The sequence below is a fragment of the Lampetra planeri genome, chromosome 45 (assembly GCF_965212315.1).
Source record: "Lampetra planeri chromosome 45, kcLamPlan1.2.h2, whole genome shotgun sequence".
Taxonomy (NCBI): Eukaryota; Metazoa; Chordata; class Hyperoartia; order Petromyzontiformes; family Petromyzontidae; genus Lampetra; species Lampetra planeri.
In genome coordinates, this window is record NC_136151.1 from 6,277,505 (window position 1) to 6,299,387 (window position 21,883).

The 21,883-nt window shown below is 43.4% G+C and overlaps 1 protein-coding gene and 1 long non-coding RNA gene across 2 annotated transcripts in view; both read right to left on the reverse strand.

The window, feature by feature from the left end:
- Positions 1-7,773, reverse strand: part of LOC144733067 (E3 ubiquitin-protein ligase TRIM11-like) — a 31,959-nt gene extending 24,186 nt beyond the window's left edge. The window contains exons 1-2 of the mRNA XM_078614805.1: positions 7,065-7,773; positions 6,353-6,448 (exon numbers count right to left, since the gene is read on the reverse strand). Coding sequence (XP_078470931.1) covers positions 6,353-6,448; positions 7,065-7,634 — 666 coding nt within the window. The 5' untranslated portion in view covers positions 7,635-7,773. The remainder of the gene's footprint in view (positions 1-6,352; positions 6,449-7,064) is intronic.
- Positions 7,774-9,024: 1,251 nt separating this feature from the next.
- LOC144733087 (uncharacterized) lies at positions 9,025-14,486 on the reverse strand. The gene is made up of 4 exons (XR_013588305.1): positions 11,384-14,486; positions 11,059-11,217; positions 9,978-10,073; positions 9,025-9,845 (listed from the first exon to the last, which is right to left on the reverse strand). It is a non-coding gene; the product is annotated as an uncharacterized LOC144733087 (long non-coding RNA).
- Positions 14,487-21,883: the final 7,397 nt, after the last annotated feature.

Below are 21,883 nucleotides of genomic sequence, written 5' to 3' on the forward strand. Positions count from 1 at the left end.
TCTAATAGTAGAGTGACATAGTGCTGACTGTTGTACAGCAGCTGCAACTGCAGGTGGGCACTTAGCATGCACGCCGTTGAGCATATACACAGGTGTACCGGCAGGGCAGAGGAACTGGAGCAAGGGTCACGGTAGACCTCGTGGGGAACCCCCTGGAACCCTCTGGTGGGTTCGAGAAGGGAGGCGTGGCTAGGGTGGAGCCAAACCGCGCCGAGGGGAATATAAGCAGCGGACAGTGAGAGCTCCAGGCTGCCAGTTTTGGGAGTGGACTCGTCTCGTCGTTGCTGTCGACGTTGCCGCCTTCGCCCGATCATTGCGCGGCCAGACAGTAGTTGGCTGTCCCGGTCAATGCCGTCAGTGCAACGCGGACAGGGTCGTGTCTGGACAAGGTCGTGTGGCAGCGTGGTCGTGGAAGAGAGGGGGCCCGAGTGGTGGCGTGAACTCAACAACAATAAAAGGGGAGGACGGTGCCTCCTGCGACTACCTCGTTTCCGACTGAGTGTGTGTGCGACACATGCCACCCACACACACACAAAAGCCTCGAGCAAGAATGAAGAAGAGACGTACGACACTACACTTAAAAAGAGTGATATACAGTGAGGGAAAAAAGTATTTGATCCCCTGCTGATTTTGTACGTTTGCCCACTGACAATAGAACGATCGGTCTATAATTTTAATGGTAGGTTTATTTGAACAATGAGAGACAGAATAACAACAAAAAATCCAGAAAAACGCATGTCAAAAATGTTATAAATTTATTTGCATTTTAATGAGGGAAATAAGTATTTGACCCCTCTGCAAAACATGACTTAGTACTTGGTGGCAAAACCCTTGTTGGCAATCACAGAGGTCAGACGTTTCTTGTAGTTGGCCACCAAGTTTGTACACATCTCAGAAGGGATTTTGTTCCACTCCTCTTTGCAGATCTTCTACAAGTCATTAAGGTTTCGAGGCTGACGTTTGGCAACTCGAACCTTCAGCTCGCTCCACAGATTTTCTATGGGATTAAGGTCTGGAGACTGGCTAGGCCACTCCAGGACCTTAATGTGCTTCTTCTTGAGCCACTCCTTTGTTGCCTTGGCCGTGTGTTTTGGGTCATTGTCATGCTGGAATACCAATCCACGACCCATTTTCAATGCCCTGGCTGAGGGAAGGAGGTTTTCACCCAAGACTTGACGGTACATGGCCCCGTCTATTGTCCCTTTGATGCGGTGAAGTTGTCCTGTCCCCTTAGCAGAAAAACACCCCCAAAGCATAATGTTTCCACCTCCATGTTTGACGGTGGGGATGGTGTTCTTTGGGTGATAGGCAGCATTCCTCCTCTTCCAAACACGGCGAGTTGAGTTGATGCCAAAGAGCTCCATTTGGTCTCATCTGACCACAATACTTTCACCCAGTTGTCCTCTGAATCATTCAGATGTTCATTGGCAAACTTCAGACGGGCATGTAAATGTGCTTTCTTGAGCAGGGGGACCTTGCGGGCGCTGCAGGATTTCAGTCCTTCACGGCGTAGTGTGTTACCAACTGTTTTCTTGGTGACTATGGTCCCAGCTGCCTTGAGATCATTGACAAGATCCTCCCGTGTAGTTCTGGGCTGATTCCTCACCGTTCTCATGATCATTGCAACTCCACGAGGTGAGATCTTGCATGGAGCCCCTGGCCGAGGGAGATTGACAGTTCTTTTGTGTTTCTTCCATTTGCGAATAATCGCACCAACTGTTGTCATCTTTTCACCAAGCTGCTTGGCGATGGTCTTGTAGCCCATTCCAGCCTTGTGAAGGTCTACAATCTTGTCCCTGACATCCTTGGAGAGTTCTTTGGTCTTGGCCATGGTGGAGAGTTTGGAATCTGATTGATTTCTTCTGTGAACAGGTGTCTTTTATACAGGTAACAAGCTAAGATTAGGAGCACTCACTTTAAGAGTGTGCTCCTAATCTCAGCTCGTTACATGTATAAAAGACACCTGGGAGCCATAAATCTTTCTGATTGAGAAGGGGTCAAATACTTATTTCCCTCATTAAAATGAAAATCAATTTATACAATTTTTGACATGCGTTTTTCTGGATTTTGTTGTTGTTATTCTGTCTCTCACTGTTCAAATAAACTGATCATTTCTTTGTCAGTGGGCAAATGTACAAAATCAGCAGGGGATCAAATACTTTTTTCCCTCACTGTATCATTTCTTTGTCAGTGGGAAAACGTACAAAATCTGCAGGGGATCAAATTATTTTTTTCCTCACTGTAGATGTAGTCGATTACAACACCAAATATAAATCTTTTCAGAATATCATGAAGTAACTCTTGCTGTTTGATTTTCAAAACGCATACAATTATATCAGGTTGATGTTCTGGTCTTTTAGTCCTAGACATTGCGTTTAGAATTTCAGACCAAGTAGGGTTACATGTAAAGGTTACTTATAGGTCCGGCTTTCTAAATGTATGCACTATTTCCATTGTGTCCTGACAGTTTTGCTACATATATCTTGGACTTCCTTGAATTATAGATGGGGAAATAATCATATGCCCTGCTCTTGAGGTCTGATCTTCAGCTCTCGCTTTTACCGCATCCAACATTCCTCGATATTGTTCTGTGCGTAACTCCTTTTGATTGTGTCTTAGATTGTTTAATTGTGCACCCTCTGTTTTAACGTATGTGTAGTGTTGTGGTTTCTGGAGACGTCGGAGACGAATTTTGGAGGCAACACTATTTATTTAACACAATGCTCGGCAGTACAACCCGGCACACTCAGAGCTCTAGCCCTTCTATCACCACTGCCTAGGGAGGTACTGCCTCCGGGCTAACTCACCCGATACGGGACTGATAATCTAGGTCCTCCGGCTACAGGTGCCTAGGGGAGGCTAATCTAACCCGACCGAGCCAGGGTGCGGGTTCCAACCACTGGCCTGCTTGGACCCGGCCCTTACAAGGACGTCGGGCCGGGGGTTCCCAGGGTCTCATCACTGAGCCACACAGAGTCCCGGCCCTGACAAGGGCAGCGGGGCTAGGGGTCCCAGGGTACTATCTGGCCGGTCTTCTTGCTTCTGTCTTCTGTCTTTAACTGGCCCTGAGCCTGTAGAGAGGTCCCGCTTATAAACACCTCCCAACCGAGGGGCGGGTCCCATGGGATCCTAGGAAACCCCGCAGCCCCCTCCTGCTCCGGGACTAGGGATATTGCGACTGCCCCTGCTGGACTGTGTCAGCCCTTACAGGTAAGTGTACACAGTCCGTTTACGTAGCTACACATAGCCCATACACGCCTCTACATATGCCACATTGATGGAAAAGTTTTCTACTCAAGTGTAGTATGCTGAATTCATTTCTGATTGATCGTCTATATGGATAATATTGCAGTTGCGTATTTCTTGTTCGTTTTTCTTTATTCAATGTGTTTCAATTCCCAGTGCCAGCCACTTTCTCTGTATGGAAATAATATCGGGTACCAGTTCCTATTTATAGGAGATAGAGTTTTGCAAGTATCACCTTCCAGATAAATATCCTGTTTAGCAAGAGGTTCACCATCATCTCTGACAAATTTAGCAGCAACTTCGGTCTTGGATGTAGGGGCATTATGTCTTCGTAGGTCTAGTTCAGGATATCCGATGAATTCCGTTTTTACTTTCATAGTTGGATTGGTTTTAGTAACTTTATTAATTGTTTATAGTATTCGGCAAATAGATTCGTTAGTCGTTACATTTCGTCCAGTAGCATTGCAATTTCACTACAGCCTCTGTTTAATTCGTTATCTAATCGTTTTGCAGTTGCTTTTGCTGAGTCAAAAATATATAACTGTCCATATCCTGTTTATTGTCGGTGTTGCGTATAATGGATACACCATATGATACATTTGACCGTGCATTCTCAAACAGTAAGGTCCATGTCCAGGAGGTGCCTTCATTTCAGCTCCCATCGATGCAAAAGCTCCAGCAGAATTGCAGTCTCTGATATGATCTCAGTAATTTCGTGCTTCTGGTGTTACTTCTGTCAATAACTTTTTTTAATAGTTCATGTGCTTCTGTTAAAGGTGACAGAAAAAAAACTTTCCCATCACGACAGCACTCTGTGTATTTCTTTAATGCATTTAGTTCAATGGTCCAATATATTGCTTTACATAATGTTCATTCAATTGTTGTATTAACAATATTATGTTCCTCGACTTCTACGCATATTTCTTGGTTGTTGGCATTGGGCACTTCACTATTTAATCTTCTCCTTTTGGCTTCTTTTCTCTCTCTATTTGAGTTTAATCGTCGGCTTTTTCTTCTGCTGTTTCGTTTGCTCTTTTTTTGTGCATGTAGATTTCGGTCAGTGTTTAATCATAAGTTTATTTCTTCTGATGTCTCATCTTCTCTCCGCTATCTGTAATATTGTCGTCTACCTCGATCCATCACTATCACGTTATGAGTGCCCCACCATCTCATCTATCTATATTTAAAAGAGCATCGTTGTCGGATCCATCCATCTATCTATGTCTATTAAAGATAATAATTACGTTTAACTACTCAAAAATATACATCTTGGATATTGCCTTCCTGGTATTTTGATGAGGTATGTAACAGTTGTAAAATTAAACCTTTCATAAAAATAAAATCTGAAATTATTCAAACCGTTGAAATTTTACACTGAAGGCGACACGAATATTGCTTAAATGTCACTTCACAAAATACATCGTGGATATTTCCTCCATAGTCTTTAGAGTTGAAACACTGTCTTAGAAGCCAAAGCAGACGATCCAGGAACCGGTCTTTGGAAGCCAGCTGAAATTTTGCAGTCATCCTTAGCCGTTTATATTTAGATAGAAATGTTTTGATTTTCTATTTTTGTAAAAATGTTCTCCAGGCCCATGAGCGCTATAATGAATGAGTGTTCTACGGCGTCGTGCTAAGTTAGGTCTGCCTGTATTCATTCAGTACAAGAAAACTCTTGAGCGGTTTTGACATGCAGAGTCAGGCTTGCTTGAATCAATGCAGGTGAGCTGCCAGATGTTATAGATAAGGACCCTCTCTCTATGATATGGATCCAAGTTGAAAGCAAATTAATGATACATAAAACAGTCTATTGTTGCGTCTACTGAATCAATGCTGACAAAATTATGCACTCCCAGAAGACTGCGGAATCAATACTTTTGTAAAGATGCACTCCCACTTAGTGGGGCTGAAGGAATGTGTACATTTTTTTCCATAATTTATACAGAGACAGGTATATGATGGAGACCTATTATCTGCTTCTTTGTTTTTGTTACTAATATTCTTCACAACATGAATCTTTTATGTAAGTTATTAATATCACCAGCTGACTGTATGCCCTGTTTTACAGGAGGATTTGTGTTACAATGAATACTTATGCATGCGCCAACATAAACAGGCTCATAGCAATTTCGTTGAAGGCATTAAAGGTAGACGCAATTTTGTAACTTTCCTTACCATTAAAATGTACGACTCCAAAAGAGTTAATCACTAATACATCACGACGTGTGCACATTACATTTATAATGTTTGAAATAGTAATTTACTCTACGTTGTGTTTGCTTTTGAGTTGGGTGCGTGTCATGAGAGCAAACGTGTTTTTCCAGCATCGCCTTTACTCTCTTGAAGTCGCGTCTCTTGTTTATAATCAACGATTTTTGGGTTTAGATCGCGTTATTTATAAATGTGTCGTAACCCTCCACCACCCGACACGGCCAATCAGTAAAAAAATGTGTCACGTTGACAAAAGACAAATAGTTCACTGCTTTAGCCCACCGGTGTGTTGAAGCCACAACATTTACAATTTGAGTACGACGTTTCGCTGGTAATTGCATCCAGCATCATCGGGCAATTCGCCAGAATGGTGAAGCTCTGCTGTCTCCCGTTCTTATATAGAGCAGCAGCAGGGTGACGTCATCATTAACTCATTAACTCAAAAATCGTTGATTATGAATAACATTGGTCGCGAAAGCCTACGTGTTAAACGCGTCTCTTGTGTTTATTCTAAAATTTAACGCATATTTCCTGTCATATTTAATCGTCATCTTCACTCGTTTAATTTCTAGTTTCTGATTCAAAATAGTCGTTGCTCCATACAGTGCTTTTTTTTATCTCAGCCATTGCAAGTCATTCGAGTTATACTGCAAAGTGCTTTGCAGTCTCACGAGGTACGCACTTTTTTTTCTATAAACGTTGCATTTGTTTACAGTTCAAGCACACATTTCCATAAAAATCCAATATCCTGCACAGTTATTACACACTAACTCAAGACTAACCGTTCACTTGAGTCTACGGAGTGGACCTCACAGTGAGGTCAACTCCACAAACACTCACAGGGAGACTCCACGCAGGGTAGAGGTCACGGGGTCACAGAGTCCACACGCGTTACCTGCACGTCCTTGCGAGCGGCCTTCATCTGTCCAACGGACGCCTCCGCCTTCTTCCTCTTCTCCTCCACCGCTCGCATCTCCTCTCCGACTCCATTCTGTAAGAGACGAAGTCACCAGATGAGACTCCACTCCCTGAACGACTCCCTCTCAGCCCCACTCCACACGGAGCCCTCCACAGTGATGGCTCTGTAATTGCCACTAGAGGAGTGGTGAGGAAGTCAGCCTGGACTGACTGAAAAAGGCTAAACCACAAGGGACCGTGGAGAGAGAATCAACACACGGTGATGTTCGTTGTATAATATGTTTTCATTAATCCCAGGTGACAGTTTTATCAGTTAATGTAGAGGTATAAGAATCAGTATATGTACTTATATTGGAGGAATCAGATGAGCTATAAAGCTCTTTTTCACATGTCCAGTACGAGTGGGTAAGAACGTTACAACAACAAACTATACAAAAACCAGATAGTAGTGCCAAGTACAAAAATGGTTAACAAATCACCCAATAACATACACATACAACTAAACCATCCCCATCCTACCAGGCAAATCCCACTGAGGTATTGATTATTTTTTTCAGAAGCGACATGGCCACAAATTATAACTCAACAAAGTGGCTTATCATGTGGAAATGTATAACAGCCAAATAATCTCAATGCGTGTTTTTTTTTCTGCACCTCAGTGGTTCTCACTGTCGGCATGCGGGCCTCACCTTCCCTGTCTGATACTCGTCCTCCAGCGTGTCGACATCATGCCCTCTGTGTTCTCCAGCGATGGCACAGACTGTGCACACGAGGCTCACGTCCTGCTTGCAGTAGAACTTGAGCTCTTCGTTGTGCCTCTTGCACTTGCGTGCTTCAGGGTTCACATCTGGTGAAACCAGGACGTGGTCATTAAACTTCATCTTCTCCAGGTGAGGCGCTAGGTGCTCTGTGCAGAAGGATGTATCACACTTGAGGCAGGTCTTCACTGCAAGCGTCTTGCCTTCTGGGCAGTGGTCACAGAAAACAACACCACCAGCAGCAGCAGCCATGGTCTCAGTCACTCGCAGCTGCTCTATGAGGTTGGCGAGTGTCACGTTCCTGATCAGCTGGGGCCGTCGAGGGAAGGTCTTGCGGCACTGCGGGCAGCAGTAGGAGTCTGTCTCCTTCCAGGCGTCCTCCAGACACTGGAGGCAGAACGAGTGGCCGCAGCTCAGAGTAGAGGGGCAGTCAAACGTGTCTAGGCAGATGGAGCAGGTCAACTCACGGTCCACGTTCTCAGCAGGAGCTTCGCTCGCCATGACCCGAGGATGCACCCAGAATAGTTCCTCACTGTGCCTCAGAGAATATATTTCAACAAAAATATCGATTTAAAGCTTTCGTGACTGCAGGGATTCATCTTCTTGGTTCTTTCGGTAAAGTCACGTAGAAGGGAAGTAATAAAATAATTTGTTGTTTTTGTTGTTTTTTATGTTTTACCGAAAGAACCAAGAAGATCAACAAAAATACTTTGTGTTTATAATATCGTGAGATGTTGAATATAATTGACGCGTTGTTCTGTGCGCAGCTCACACAGCGGAGACGAACAAGGAAATGAACTTGACTTCACCTGCAGTTAAGTTATAAATACCTCGAGACACGCCCTGGAATGTTCCATACGGCGGCTGTGCTCACCTGTGTAGACGTGGCGTCACAGTCACGCACTGTGTTAGCTAAAACTTATTTTGTGTTTAGTTTGTTGTCCTTCCCCCGCACTTCCGATTAGCACGGTTGGCTACGTACGGTGTGGAAGAAGTTCAACATACATAGCTTTGACCGGTCTCAAGTGATTTAATATTTGTACAAACAAAACCCAGCAGCAGCAGCTAGACCCACTTCCCGTGATCCAATCGAGCTGACATTTTGCACACAGACTCGTTGTGCGTGACAGTGTATTTGCGTGAATTTTTTTTCCAAAATTTTACACTTTTTAGGAAAAAGAAAAATATATTTAATTACCAATTGCTTAATGGTGGCAGGCATTCATCTGACCCATAGGTGGCAGCCATCTCAAGCCAGAGGACGAGAGGACTCTAGCCGCCACGCATATAAAGGATTTATAGTGAAAAACTTTGTTTTCACGGGTAAATTTTTTTACAATTCGGTAAATACAATGAAAACCCAACAACTCATTTCAAGAGCCGCAATGCAACGTGGTGTGAGTACGAGAGACGGTGCTGGTAGTGGTCCCTGATAAGTAAAAACGTCTCACGAAGCAGCCGTCCATTAAAGAGCCGCACGCTGCTACGGAGCCACAGGTTGCAGCACTGTAAAAAAGAAAAAGTTAGTTCAACTCAAATTTTCAAGGCAACCGACTGCACAGAATTTTTGAGTTGAAGATATCAACTTAATTTTTTAAGTTTTGAAGAACAACAATTATTAAGTTGCGTCAGCTAAGTTAGTTCAACTCAAATTTTCAAGGCAACCGACTGCACAGAATTTTTGAGTTGAAGATATCAACTTAATTTTTTAAGTTTTGAAGAACAACAATTATTAAGTTGCGTCAGCTAAGTTTTTCAAGTTCGTACAACTAAGTTTTTTTAGTTCAAGTTACTGGAACTTTTAAGTCTGTAAAAGCTTACTATTTTGAGTTTAAATTACCCCCCCCCCACACACACACACACACTAAATCATCCACTGACAGTAAAACTGTTAATTTATGCATGTTTATTTGAACGACTTTGGCACAGCTTTACAATTCCATAATGACATCAGTATGGGCATTGGGCAATGTAAACGAGTTATACCCAAAGCAAATACATCTTTTTTTTTTTACTTTCCGACTCTTGTTGAGACCTTACAAATAATGCAATATTGTCAAAGATGACCGATAAACAGTTGTATAGTGCCTAAGTATTAATTCAGAAATGTGTAAATCCCCAGCTGAAAAAGCCAAATTGTCTAAACGTTCTGAATTATCTGAACTTTGAAATTAGCCAAAAATGCAAACACGCAGGCTATAACAGTAATTGTGAAACACAGCTTGCTTCTACTGAGAAACAATCAATATTCTCGTGACAGTTATATGACAGCTACAAATAACAGATTTTTTTTTAGTCAAAATAAAAGAACAACATAAAAACTATAAGGTGGTCCATGTGAAGACTTACAAAATATCCAAACATAAATGAACAAACATGATAAAATAAATCTTCCCCATGGAAAATGAATCACTGGTTTAACAGCTTGGTCTTGAAGCTCCGGACACGCTGTGAGCAATTGGTGGACATTTCCATGAAAATGTGCTGGATAGTTTCACAGGTATACTTGATGTCTTTTGGGAACTCCATGTTAAGGGCATAAAGCAAGCCAAAAAGATACGCAAGCGCAGTCGGGGTGTCTGGGATGTCTTTCAGGACAATGGTTTCCTCCAACACAAGGGCAATATTAATGACTGTGTCGTCATCATCATCAAGCACTGTGAGGACCCCCATCTTGATGCCTTTCACCTGTTTGTCATCTGCATCAGTTGCCTGACAAAACAAAAACACCACAGAAATAATGTCCTGTAGAAAACTAGTCAATAAAGAGTGATGTCTATTTGTGTATGGCCTCTTTGCTATACAACACTACTAAAAGCTGAAGGTCTTCCAAGCTGCACTCACCAGGCATCTAGAGAAAAGCTTCTCAGTATTCTCCCGCAGAAATATGGGAAGACCTTCCACAGCTGCCTGTCTGCGATGACTTGTGATGTCAGATGTCTGTTTTGGAAGAATATAAAAACAAACAAATACTTTTGTTTAGCTCTGTGAAATGTACTCCTGTATGTGCACTTGGTTCCATTTGTATTCCCATCTCTACAATTGTGCATGTAGGCAGATAAAATAATTGCAGGCTCTGTTAGTTTGTTAGTGTTTATTTTTGTCTTTTAAGGATAAGTTCACTATTTTGCACTTTGAGCCCTTGCACTTTTATCTTGGCTGAAATAGAGTGTTTGACGAACACTCAACGAACACCACTAACCAATCGGTGAGTTGCACATCTTTGAAAACGAACGTTTAGGGTTGATTTAAAGACAGGTTTGTGAATGCATGTAGCTAGCCATTCTGAAGCATGGCAGGGCCGATTCTAAATCAGCCAAAAGCTCAAGACTGGACCAATAGTCAAAATTCGGGTGTCAAACACTATTTCATCAACCCAGAGAGGAGGCTCAAAGTGCAAAACCGTGAACGTATCCTTTAAATATTACTGTATTAAATAGACAATCAAGATGGAACTCGCTCACCAATGTAGCTGATGTAAAAAAATTATTAAGTTATATTCCATCAAAAGTGCAGAGTGCTAGCTTGGTAGTTCCTTCTTGATTAATGGTTTAAATATTAGTGGACAAACTGAAGAAAAGGGTAACACTTTACAATAAGGTTCATTTATTAAACATTATTTAATGTATTAACTAACATGAACAATACATTTGTTATAGTATTTAATAATCTTTGTTAATGTTAGTTAATATGAATAAAGCTGTTCATTGTTTGTTCATGTTAGTTCACAGTGCATTAACTCATGTTAATAAGATTTTAATAAAGTATTAGTAAATGTCGAAATTAACATTAACAAAGATGAATAAATGCTGTATAAGTGCAGTTCATTATTAGTTAATGTTAACTAATGTAGTTAACTAATGTTAACTAACGAACCAAATTGTAAAGTGTTACCAAGAAAGGGCCTTGTAGTCAATATAACAACCTGTTTGTCAAGCATTTCCAAAAGGGTTTCCATCTCTCGACTAAAGGCGCACTTCCTGGCACGATACAATTTCAGCAGACGAGGGGTCAACATCTCAAGGGCAGCTTTAAATGTTCCCATCAGGTCCTTGGTGGTCACACGAGTGAACTCTTGACAAATCTGAATTAAACAAATGCAATACAAATACAACAAGCTGATAGTGTGATTTCATTGTTATAATTAAGACTGCAAACTCAAAGCCATAATACAAATTAACCTACATACACTATCATGGAAAAAACATAACACAAATGCACCAAGTTCAAGAAAAAAAAAGATTCCTTACCTGTTCTTCAAGAAATAGACCGGGCCACCTCTCCAGAACCTCTGAGACCATGGGCTCCATCTCTACAATCTCCATTCTCCTAAGGGAGAATGTGATGTCCATCTTCTGTTTGATGAACTCCATGTCCTTGTTTTTCTTCTTCATGGCTTCAACCAGGGAAGACCTCAGGTCTTCCAAGTCATCCTCGGTGTAGCTTTCAGGATGATCTGGTACATGGTTGACCTCACCTCGTTTTGGTTTTTTCAAGGAAAACCTTCCCTCCGGACCACCATCCCCATCATCATCATCATCTCTTCTTTGCCTGTTGACACCATGATCATCCGCCTCCTCCCTTCTTGATCTCCTAAAAAGTATCGAACTCGGCAACTTACCCAGCCCTACACAAAGGTCGCATGCTAGAAGCTATATAAATCTAGTTAACCGTATCAAACCGAAGTTTTGTATCAAAGTTTTAGCACGTTAGTTCTACCTTGATCACGAGCAGCAATGTGAACTGTTACCGCCGGTGCTTCGGTTTCAGGTCAATGAGCAAAGCAGACGTGCATAAAACAATGCCATATCATTCATCGAGAATAACAAACATAACGGCAACACAAATTTTTCAATTAATATGTGGACAAGAATTATATTGAGCTTAGCTGTTCAAAATAAGCTACGTTAGCTTCTAACCAATTAACGTTAGCAAGTGTGGGATTTTGTATTGCCATTAACGCCTCGCCTGGTTATGATTTATCGATTTTGTTTCGCGCAATGAAATGTAATACAAATACCAAATGCATATACATATTCATATGATTAGCTTACCTGTTAGAATGAATGTTGTTTATCTTCGGCCAAGAAGTCAGAGAAATTTACCGCTGGCATCGTGACAAAATGGCGGACGCAAACTTTCAAACTGTCGAAGAGAGCTCCTGGCAAAATCCTTGGAAACCCCGTGGCAGCCGGTTGCCATGACAAATTTCAAATGAGCATGCGCAGATAAGTTGACCTCACTTTAACTGGGTGTCAACTACAACTTAAAAATAAAATCAACTCAATTTATAAAGTAAGATGAACTTTTACTCAGAAACGTCTGAAAGTGAGTTCAAGTGGCTTACAACAGATAGTTCAAGTTCCAACTAGCAATTTTATTGTCAGTGAATGCAAAAATCTTAGTAAGGTGAACAATTTTGAGTTGTCATTTTTACAGTGAGACCCCGTGCCCTGAACCAACTGGCGTGACCGGCAAGTATAATAATAATTTAATTGGAAATTGATCATTATAAAAAAAAGATTTAGCTATTGTTTTACATTTGTATCTATTAATAACTTAATTATTAAATAAGTTTCCTACTGACACTAAAATAATATTTTAATAATAAAACAATTATGTAGTAATACTTTGATGATAATAATGCAAAGACTCTAATAATAAAATAATTAATTACTGCTGATTACATAATAAATCAGTAATGGTAATTTGATAACAATAAAATCATTATAATTTACATTTACTAAGCGCCCTTAAACAATCGTTCTCGGGGTGCTATGCATGTTAATGCAGAAAATAGTGAACATCACCCAAGGAAAGAAATGAGAAGGAGATTTGAACGTCATTTTAAACAGACAGCTTTAGTGGAGATGTGAAGATGAGCAGTGTCTCGGAAGTCCCCTTGACCTCGAAGGGCAACGAGTTCCAGAGTTTAGGTGCCGCGATTGCCAAGGCACCGTCACCTCCCACGTGTGTAGCCTAGAGACCGTGGGACGGTGAGCAATGCGCAAGCTGAGGACCTTGACGATCTTGATGGAATATTCGTGGCTGAAGGAGGTCATGGATGCAGGGAGGAGCAAGTCAATTTAATGCGAGGGCGAGTTGGTTGGAGCTGCCTTTTTCTCGTTGCTATCATTGCCTCCTCTTTCTGCAAGGATCTGTGTTTACGCTTTGCAGTTCTTTCTTGGTCTCATTCACTCCTTCAGAAATCTGTGAAACGGGTTTATTCCCGGGTTGAGATGTTCTCCCTTGTGGATGGCGGCTGGTGAGTAGTGTGTGTGGATGGTGAGTAGTGTGTGGATGTTGAGTGGTGAGTAGTGTGTGTGGATAGTGAGTGGTGAGTAATGTGTGTGGATGCTGAGTGGTGAGTAGTGTGCGCATATGAGATGTGTAGTGTGTGGGTATCGGGTGGTGAGTAGTGTGTAGATGAGTGGTGAATATTTTGTATCAAGGTTCACAGACAAGAAACAAGAATTGTTAATTACTTTACACGGGGTTACAAACCTCACGAGACACCCCATGGAATGTGCTCAGATATTTAAGGAATGTAAAAACAAGCCCCGCATCACACAAACCTGTCTAGATGTACCTGTAGATTCGCGCCGTTAGCTTTAACCAGTGCCAACAATGGACTTTGTAAGAACATAATCACAATCGTAAAAATAACACATCCTGAGATGCGGGCTTTCAATTCCAAGCTGTCGCCTGTGATTAAATGTGGCTCGCCGGTGAAACGAGTTGATGGTTTATAGTGAAAGATTCGCAATTGATATATTTTTACCAAAACCCCACGGTAACCACGAAAAAGGTGATGGTTTGCCCTACAGATTGTACACCAGATTTGGTGAGGCTGTGTTTTTCCACTGTCAACCGCACTGTGTAAATTCTTATTCAAGATTTCAAATTCTAAGTAGGATTTCGCGACCAATATTATCCATAAAACGTGTTTTGGGTTAATCGTGTAAATATTAAATGTCGTTAAACCCGCCACCACCCGACACCATCAATGAGAAAGGTTTGTTACGTAAACAAAACATTCCGGCTAGGGTGAGGCTGTGCGTTTTGCCCAGTAAACCACACAGCTGTAAGTTCATATTCAAGGTTAAAAAAAAAAACGATTCCCTTCAACCAGGGGGTTCAGAAATCAAAATAACAAGGAGAGACATTTTTCTTTGTTTTTTACAAACCCGTAAGTAAACTAAAAACCAAACAACTAATTATTTTAAGAGCCGCAATGCAACGTGGTGTGAGTAGGAGAGTCGGTGCTGGTGGTGGTGCTTGATAAATAAAAACGTCTCACGAAGCAGCCGTCCCTTAAAGAGCCGCACGCCGCTCCGTAGCCGCAGGTTGCAGACGCCGTGCCCTGAACCAAGTGGCATAACCGTCAAGTAATGATAATTTAATCGTAACAATTTTAGAATTATTGAATGATTATCATTTAATAATAACAATTTTATAATTATTACTTAATGATAAATAATGATGATTAAATAACAATATTGTAATACTGATTTAAATTATAATTTAATGCTCCAAATTTAATAGCGGTAATAAAAAAGTCTTGAATAATAAATAAATAATACTGTACTAATGCTTTTTTATAATTTACAAAGGATATTTTAATAATTATTTAATAATAATTGAATTGTGATTTAATGGTCCTAATTTGATAACAATTAAATAATTCCCATTTACAAAGAGCCCATAAACAATCGCTCTTATGGTGCTATGCATGGCAAGATGGAAATGAGTGAACATCACCCAATGAAAGAAGTGAGAAGGACATTTGAACATCACTAAAGGGAGAAAGCCATTTTAAACAGAGACGGCTTTAGTGGAGATGTGAAGATGAGCGGTGTCTCGGAAATCCCCTTGACCTCGAAAGGCAACGAGTTCCAGAGTGTAGGTGCCATAATTGCCAACGCACCTCCACGTGTGTAGCCTGGAGACCGTGGGACGGTGAGCAATGCACAAGCTGAAGATCTTGACGATCTTTATGGAATATTCGTGGCTGAAGGAGGTCATGAATGTAGGTAGGAGCGAGTCCATTTAAGGTGAGGGCGAGTCGGTTGGCGCTGCCTTTTGCACGTTTGTGTCATTGCCTCTTCTTTCTGCGAGGATCTGTGTTTACGCTTTGCAGTTCTTTCTTGGTCTTATTCTCTCCTGAAATCTGTGAAACGGGTTTATTGTTGGGGGAGATGTTCTCCCTTGTGGATGGCGGCTGGTGAGTAGTGTGTGTGTGTTGAATAGTTTGTGTGGATGGTGAGTAGTGTGTGGATGGTGAGTGGTGAATACAGTATTTTTTTAAATCAACAGACAAGAACCAATGATTTTAAATTACTTTACACGGGGTTACAAACCTCACGGGGCACCCCCATGGAATGTTCTCAGATGTTTAAGGAATGTAAAAACAAGCCCCGCATCACACATACCTGTCTAGATGTACCTGTAGATTCGCGCCGTTGGCTTTAACCAGTGCCAACAATGGACTTTGTAAGAACATGATCACAATCGTAAAAATAACACATCCTGAGATGCGGGCTTTCGATTTCAAGCAGTCGCCTGTGATTAAACGCGGTTCTCCGGTGAAACGAGTTGATGGTTTAAGCCCCATTAAAAATTCCAGGCATGAACACAAACGCATACAGAGTTTGATTATTCGATTAATTTGGTCCAAAGTCCACCTCTGAGCATTGTAGAGTCGTGGTTTGACCGCCGTGCGTCGAACATCGACAATGCAGCTGGGATGGGCTGGTAATTGCTGCCTCCTGGTCGAGATGAGAACAGCATTTGGCGATGCATCGTTGGCGGTGGTGTGTAGGTACAACTAACACAACACATTTATAATAACCGTGTTCCTAACCTCCGATAGGCACGGTTGGTTACGTATGATGCGAAATAAGTTCAAAATAGATGCAACTATACAGCACTAATATACACTACACGACGACACATCATACACTACACTACACACCACACACGATACACACTATAGACCACACACGATACACAATTATACACTACACTAAATTACGATACAGGACACCAATATACTACATTGACAACATACATATGTTCCGTGAAAAAACGCCAATATATTCGTCCTGCATCAGGTGGAGAAATGTTATCTGCCTCACTTCGTATGCATGAGTTCATGGGTTCGATCCCAACCCTGACACCTGCATATTTGGAGTTTTCACTGGGTCACGTGGTGACACACTGGGTCACGTGGTGACACACTGGGTCACGTGGTGACACACTGGGTCACGTGGTGACACACTGGGTCACGTGGAGACACACTGGGTCACGTGGTGACACACTGGGTCACGTGGTGACACACTGGGTCACGTGGTGACACACTGGGTCACGTGGTGACACACTGGGTCACGTGGAGACACACTGGGTCACGTGGTGACACACTGGGTCACGTGGTGACACACTGGGTCACGTGGTGACACACTGGGTCACGTGGAGACACACTGGGTCACGTGGTGACACACTGGGTCACGTGGTGACACACTGGGTCACGTGGAGACACACTGGGTCACGTGGTGACACACTGGGTCACGTGGGGACACACTGGGTCACGTGGTGACACACTGGGTCACGTGGGGACACACTGGGCACGTGGGGACACACTGGGTTGCACAGACACAGTGGGTCACACGGAGGCCCGTGGGGTCAAGTTGAGACACGGGGTCACAGAGAAACACATGGAGATACTGGCACCAATGGAAAGTTGGCTGAGGTGCAGTGTTTGTGTGAATAAATGTGCAATGTGTGAAGTAAAGATCGCTCAGCTTCCACACACTCGTGCGTGCATGCATGCATCTACACGTGTGTGTGGATAGAGGTTAGCGCACTGCGCTACGAACCCGGCGACCCGAGTTCGATTCCCGCTCGCAGCCACGAACATCAGCCACAATTACACTATGTCACACAATTTTTGTTCCTGGGTAGTAAGTGTTATTTCGTAATTGATTATGCCTGAAAAGTATACAAAATGGTTATTATTGCCCACAAACTTTGCTTTTGTGACCAGGACAGTGGTATTTTGAAACGTACCTATTTTCAATGAGAAAACGGGCAAATTTGTGTCTTTTCGTTCACGTAAAGTTAGAAAAAACGAACATGAATCAAAATTAACATGTATTTATACTAAAGTAATAAAACAATACTTTAAAATATTTAGAAGTGAGTAGTTTTTCAAGATTGACGAATATACTGTAAATCACTTTCACGAATCAGCCCACAAATGTAGTCTCCCATCATGTTCTTGTTATACTGTCCTTGGTAGCGGCGTTCAAAGTCCAGTATATCCTGATGGAAGTGCTCGCCTTACTCCTCCGAGTACGCTCCCATGTTCTCCCTTGAATTTATCAAGATGAGCATCAAGGATATCGACTTTGAGGGACATCCTACAGCCCACTGTGCCGTAGTTCTTCACCAGTCTCAACCAGCTCCACGTAGTTTTCGACCTTGTGATCGCCCAGGAATCCACGAACCACTGCGACAAAGCTGCTTAAAGCCGCCTTCTCCTTACTAGTGAGCTTCTTGGGGAATTCATTGCACTCCAGGGTCTTCTTTATCTGTGGTCCGACGAAGACACCGGCTTTGACCTTTGCCTCAGACAGCTTAGGGAAGAAGTATTGAAGGTACGTGAAGGCTGCCGACTCCTTAACTACAGCTCTGACAAATTGTTTCATAAGGCCCGATTCGATGTGCAGTGGTGGCATCAGCACCTTCCGGCTGTCCACCAGTGGCTACAACTTAACATTGTTCCTCCCCACAGAGAAATCGGTCCGCTGTGGCCAGTCCCGCCTGTCGTCGTGCGCCTTGGTGTCCCTGCTGTCCCAAAGGCAAATACTGCAATTAGGAAGTAACACTTACTACCCAGGAATAAAAAAAAAAATGTTACACAGTGTTATCTGAGCCGGTCCCGGGACTCCCCTAGGTCCACTGATTCTGAAATGATACGTACACAAAGACAAATATCTCCCCGTTTAGCCTGTAACAGAATGTTGGGGCAAGTGCTGTTAGAAGCGAGCAGCATCTATGAAGACCAGCATCGTGGCACACGAGGTGGGTGGGTGGCCGGCACCACGCCCGACCGCCTTTGTCTCCCTCCAGTGATGATGTTTGCTACACCACCACCGCTACACCAGGTACTCATTTGAGGCTGAGTCGACCTAGGGGAGGCCCGGACCGGCTCAGATAATCGCTATTACTGGGTGTTGGTGGCCGTGAGCGGGAATCAAAACTCGGGTCGTCAGGTTCGTAGCGCAGCGTTAACCACTACACCACCACTTCCCTTACGCAATCAGTACACACGGTACAGTACATACAGTGCACAGTACAGTAATCCCACGTTTGACCACATGGCCACATGAGTGAACTCAAACCGCGTACTGTGTCTTGAATTTTGGGTAGAAATAGGCTAGCCACGCACACAGTGATACCGCGGTATACGAAGGAGACGCGTTCCTGGAGCTTGCTCGTATATTGAAACGTCGTATAGTGAATAACTTACAACATTGGTGCCATGAGGATGCGTTCCCAGCCTTGGTGACTTACCATTTCACACTATGAACACTTCACAGCTTACTCCTCATATGGTCAATGAAGGCAATTTCTATAGAACATAATATTAAAATGTTATACTGTACAGTATAAAAAAGAAAGTGACTTACAGCACAGTGAAGAAACGCAAAGCTGTGAACCCATTTTCAGTTCCCTACCTTAATACAGACCAATTCAGAGCTTAATGGTCACCCCGTTCCCCTTATAAATCTCAACGTTCATTCTACAAAGTCCCATCACAAGGGAGAAACACAAACAAAGTAACAAAAATCATGTTTTGCCCGCATTTAGACCTCATATTATTTAGACAGTGTGGTAGATTTTACAAATAGCTACCTATTAATTTCAGTGCATTCATTGTTTTATTTTATCATTAGCTCTCCGTGTAAAATATTGGTGAAAGAAATCCAAAGTTTCGTTAAACCAAAACGTGGTCTATCGAATGCCGTGTACGCACACCGAGCCTCTCCCGTGGATCGCCACCGTGTCGTGGTGGAGGTGGTTTGCGTTGTTCCATTGATCCCAAGAGCGAAGCCACCCTTTCCGCTCACCTCCGCTTATCACGGACGGCTACGTACGGTGCGAAAAAAGTTCAACATACATGTGAAAGAAAACTCTGGCCCTTTTCTTTGTCACTAAGGTAATGTCTTTATTTCACGGCACGGGTCCACACCTTCATCCTCGCTGTCTACCTCAATGCCCCCCAACCCTGCCACCCGCTCCCTCTTTTAACGTCATCATGACTCCGCACGTCGTCGTCACCTCTCACCTTCACCTGGCCGAACCGTCACACTTGACGCTCACCCACGCATCCATGCACTCGCCCACCCACTCACTCACCCACCCACCCACTCGCTCACCCACCCACTCGCCCGCCCGCCCACTCACTCGCCCACCCACTCGCCCACCCACTCGCCCACCCACTCGCTCACTCGCTCACCCACTCGCTCACCCACCCACTCACTCATCCACCTACTCATCCACCCACTCAACCATTCACTCACCCACCCACTCATCCGCTCACTCACCCACCCACTCACCCGCTCCCTCTTTTCACCTCTTCCTGGCTCCGCCCCTCGTCGCACTAAGTCTCCACCAAGCGTCACCTCTCACCCTCACCTGGCCTAACCGTCACACATGACCCTCGCGCACCCACCCACTCGCTTACCCACTCGCTCACCCACTCCACTCACCCACTCATCCACCCACTAACTCACCCACTCATCCACCCACTCACCCACCCACGCACCCAATCACGCACCCACTCACCCACCCACTAACCCACCCAGGCACCCACCTACCCACAAACTCACCCACCCACTCACCCACCCACTCACCCACCCACTCATCTACTCATGCACCCACCCGCTCCCTCTTTTCACCTCTTCTTGGCTCCGCCCCTCGTCGCACTAAGTCTCCACCAATCATTGTCACCTCTCACCCTCACGTGGCCTAACCGCCCCACCTGACGCTCACCCCAACCCTCTTTTCCTTGTGAATGGTCCGGCCAATCCTCTTGCTCCCCGTGCCCCCTAACCAATCAGAGCGTGGAGTGTTTTCTCTCCCTCGTTTCAGGGATCGTGTGGGACAATTACTACACACACAGAGATCCACAGATTACCATGGATGGCTACGTACGGTGCGAAAGAAGTTCATTTATATCATAAACAGAGACCCACAGACACCCATACACATAGAGACTCGCACATTAGCACGGTTGGCTACGTGTGGTGCAAAAGAGGTTCATACTTATCAGACACAGAGACCCACAGACACCCCCCATAGCACGGTTGGCTATGTACGGTGCAAAAGAAGTTACAAATACACACGTACACAGACCCACAGACACTCGGACCAACAGAGACTGATGCATACACAGACATCAGGAGCCTCGTGCTCCTGGTAGGGTCGCCACCCATCGGCGTCAAGGCCAACGGGGGAGGATCCAGACTGAAAGCGATCGAAGAGGTCCTCAACGGCTGTGAAACAGGTGGAAGGGATGCTGCGGGTCTCAGCACCAGCGTCTCCATGTAAGTTCAACTGAGCTATACAGTTTATCATCGATTAGACGTGGCGCAATTATCCGGCTTCCAACATTTATCCGGCAGTCCAAGACTAATCGGCAAAAGCCGCTCCAAATGACTGTAACCCAGTCCGTCGGTCGGCATCGTTTTCCTGACAACACAAAGTAGCTACGCTTGAGCCAAGTGTCAAATATATGCAGTACATTATACACTACATACAGTTTACACTGAGACCTCCTTGACCAGTGGCAAAATATAGTAATAGGTTTTTACCCTTTCAATTGGTACAAAAAAAACCTATTACTATATTTTGCCACTGGTAAAGGAGGTCTCATTGTGTAAATGCTTACCCCGAGCTCTCAATACTCTGATAGTGCGCTGTTTTTGAGTTGTACGCCTTTTGGCGTCATCTGGTCCAACACCAATGGAGACTAGGCTCTAAGAAAAGCTGTCTCGGGTGTGGACCAATCAACTTCAAGGACAGTGCATATCATTATCATCATCAGAGTTGTTTCTTTTTGTTTGCATTTTGACTGCTTGTGTTGTGGTTATTGCAAACATGATCCATTGTAAAAAGGTGTCAGTTTTTGTACCAGTTGAAAGGGTAAAACCCTATTACAACACATACAGTTCAACACTTAGGCTTTCGCGACCAATATTCATGATAAAGCTTTTTGGGTTAGATCGCGTAAGTATAAATGTTGGGGCGTAACCCTCCACCACCCGACACAGCCAACTAGTGAGAGATTTGTCAGTTAGCAAAACGCCAATTCTAAATTTGAAGTTTTCGTGACTGCAAGGATCCATACTCTTAGATTTTTTCGGTAAAGTCACATAGGTTAAAAGAAAAATACATTAAATCATGACGTTTACTGTATACAGTAATTTTGCTGTGCCGGTTCCACCTGAAGAGGGAAGCTTGTGCTACCTCCGAAACGTCGTGATTTAATGTATTTGTTTCATTTTAACCTACGTGACATTACCGAAAAAACGCCAATTAGTTATTACTTCAGCCCACCGGTGTGTTGGAGAGTAAATCCACAACATTTACAATTTGAGTGCGACGTTTTCATTTATTTAATTTATTTTTTACCTACGTAAATTTACCGAAAAAAACAAAGAGTATATATACAACTACTTAATGAA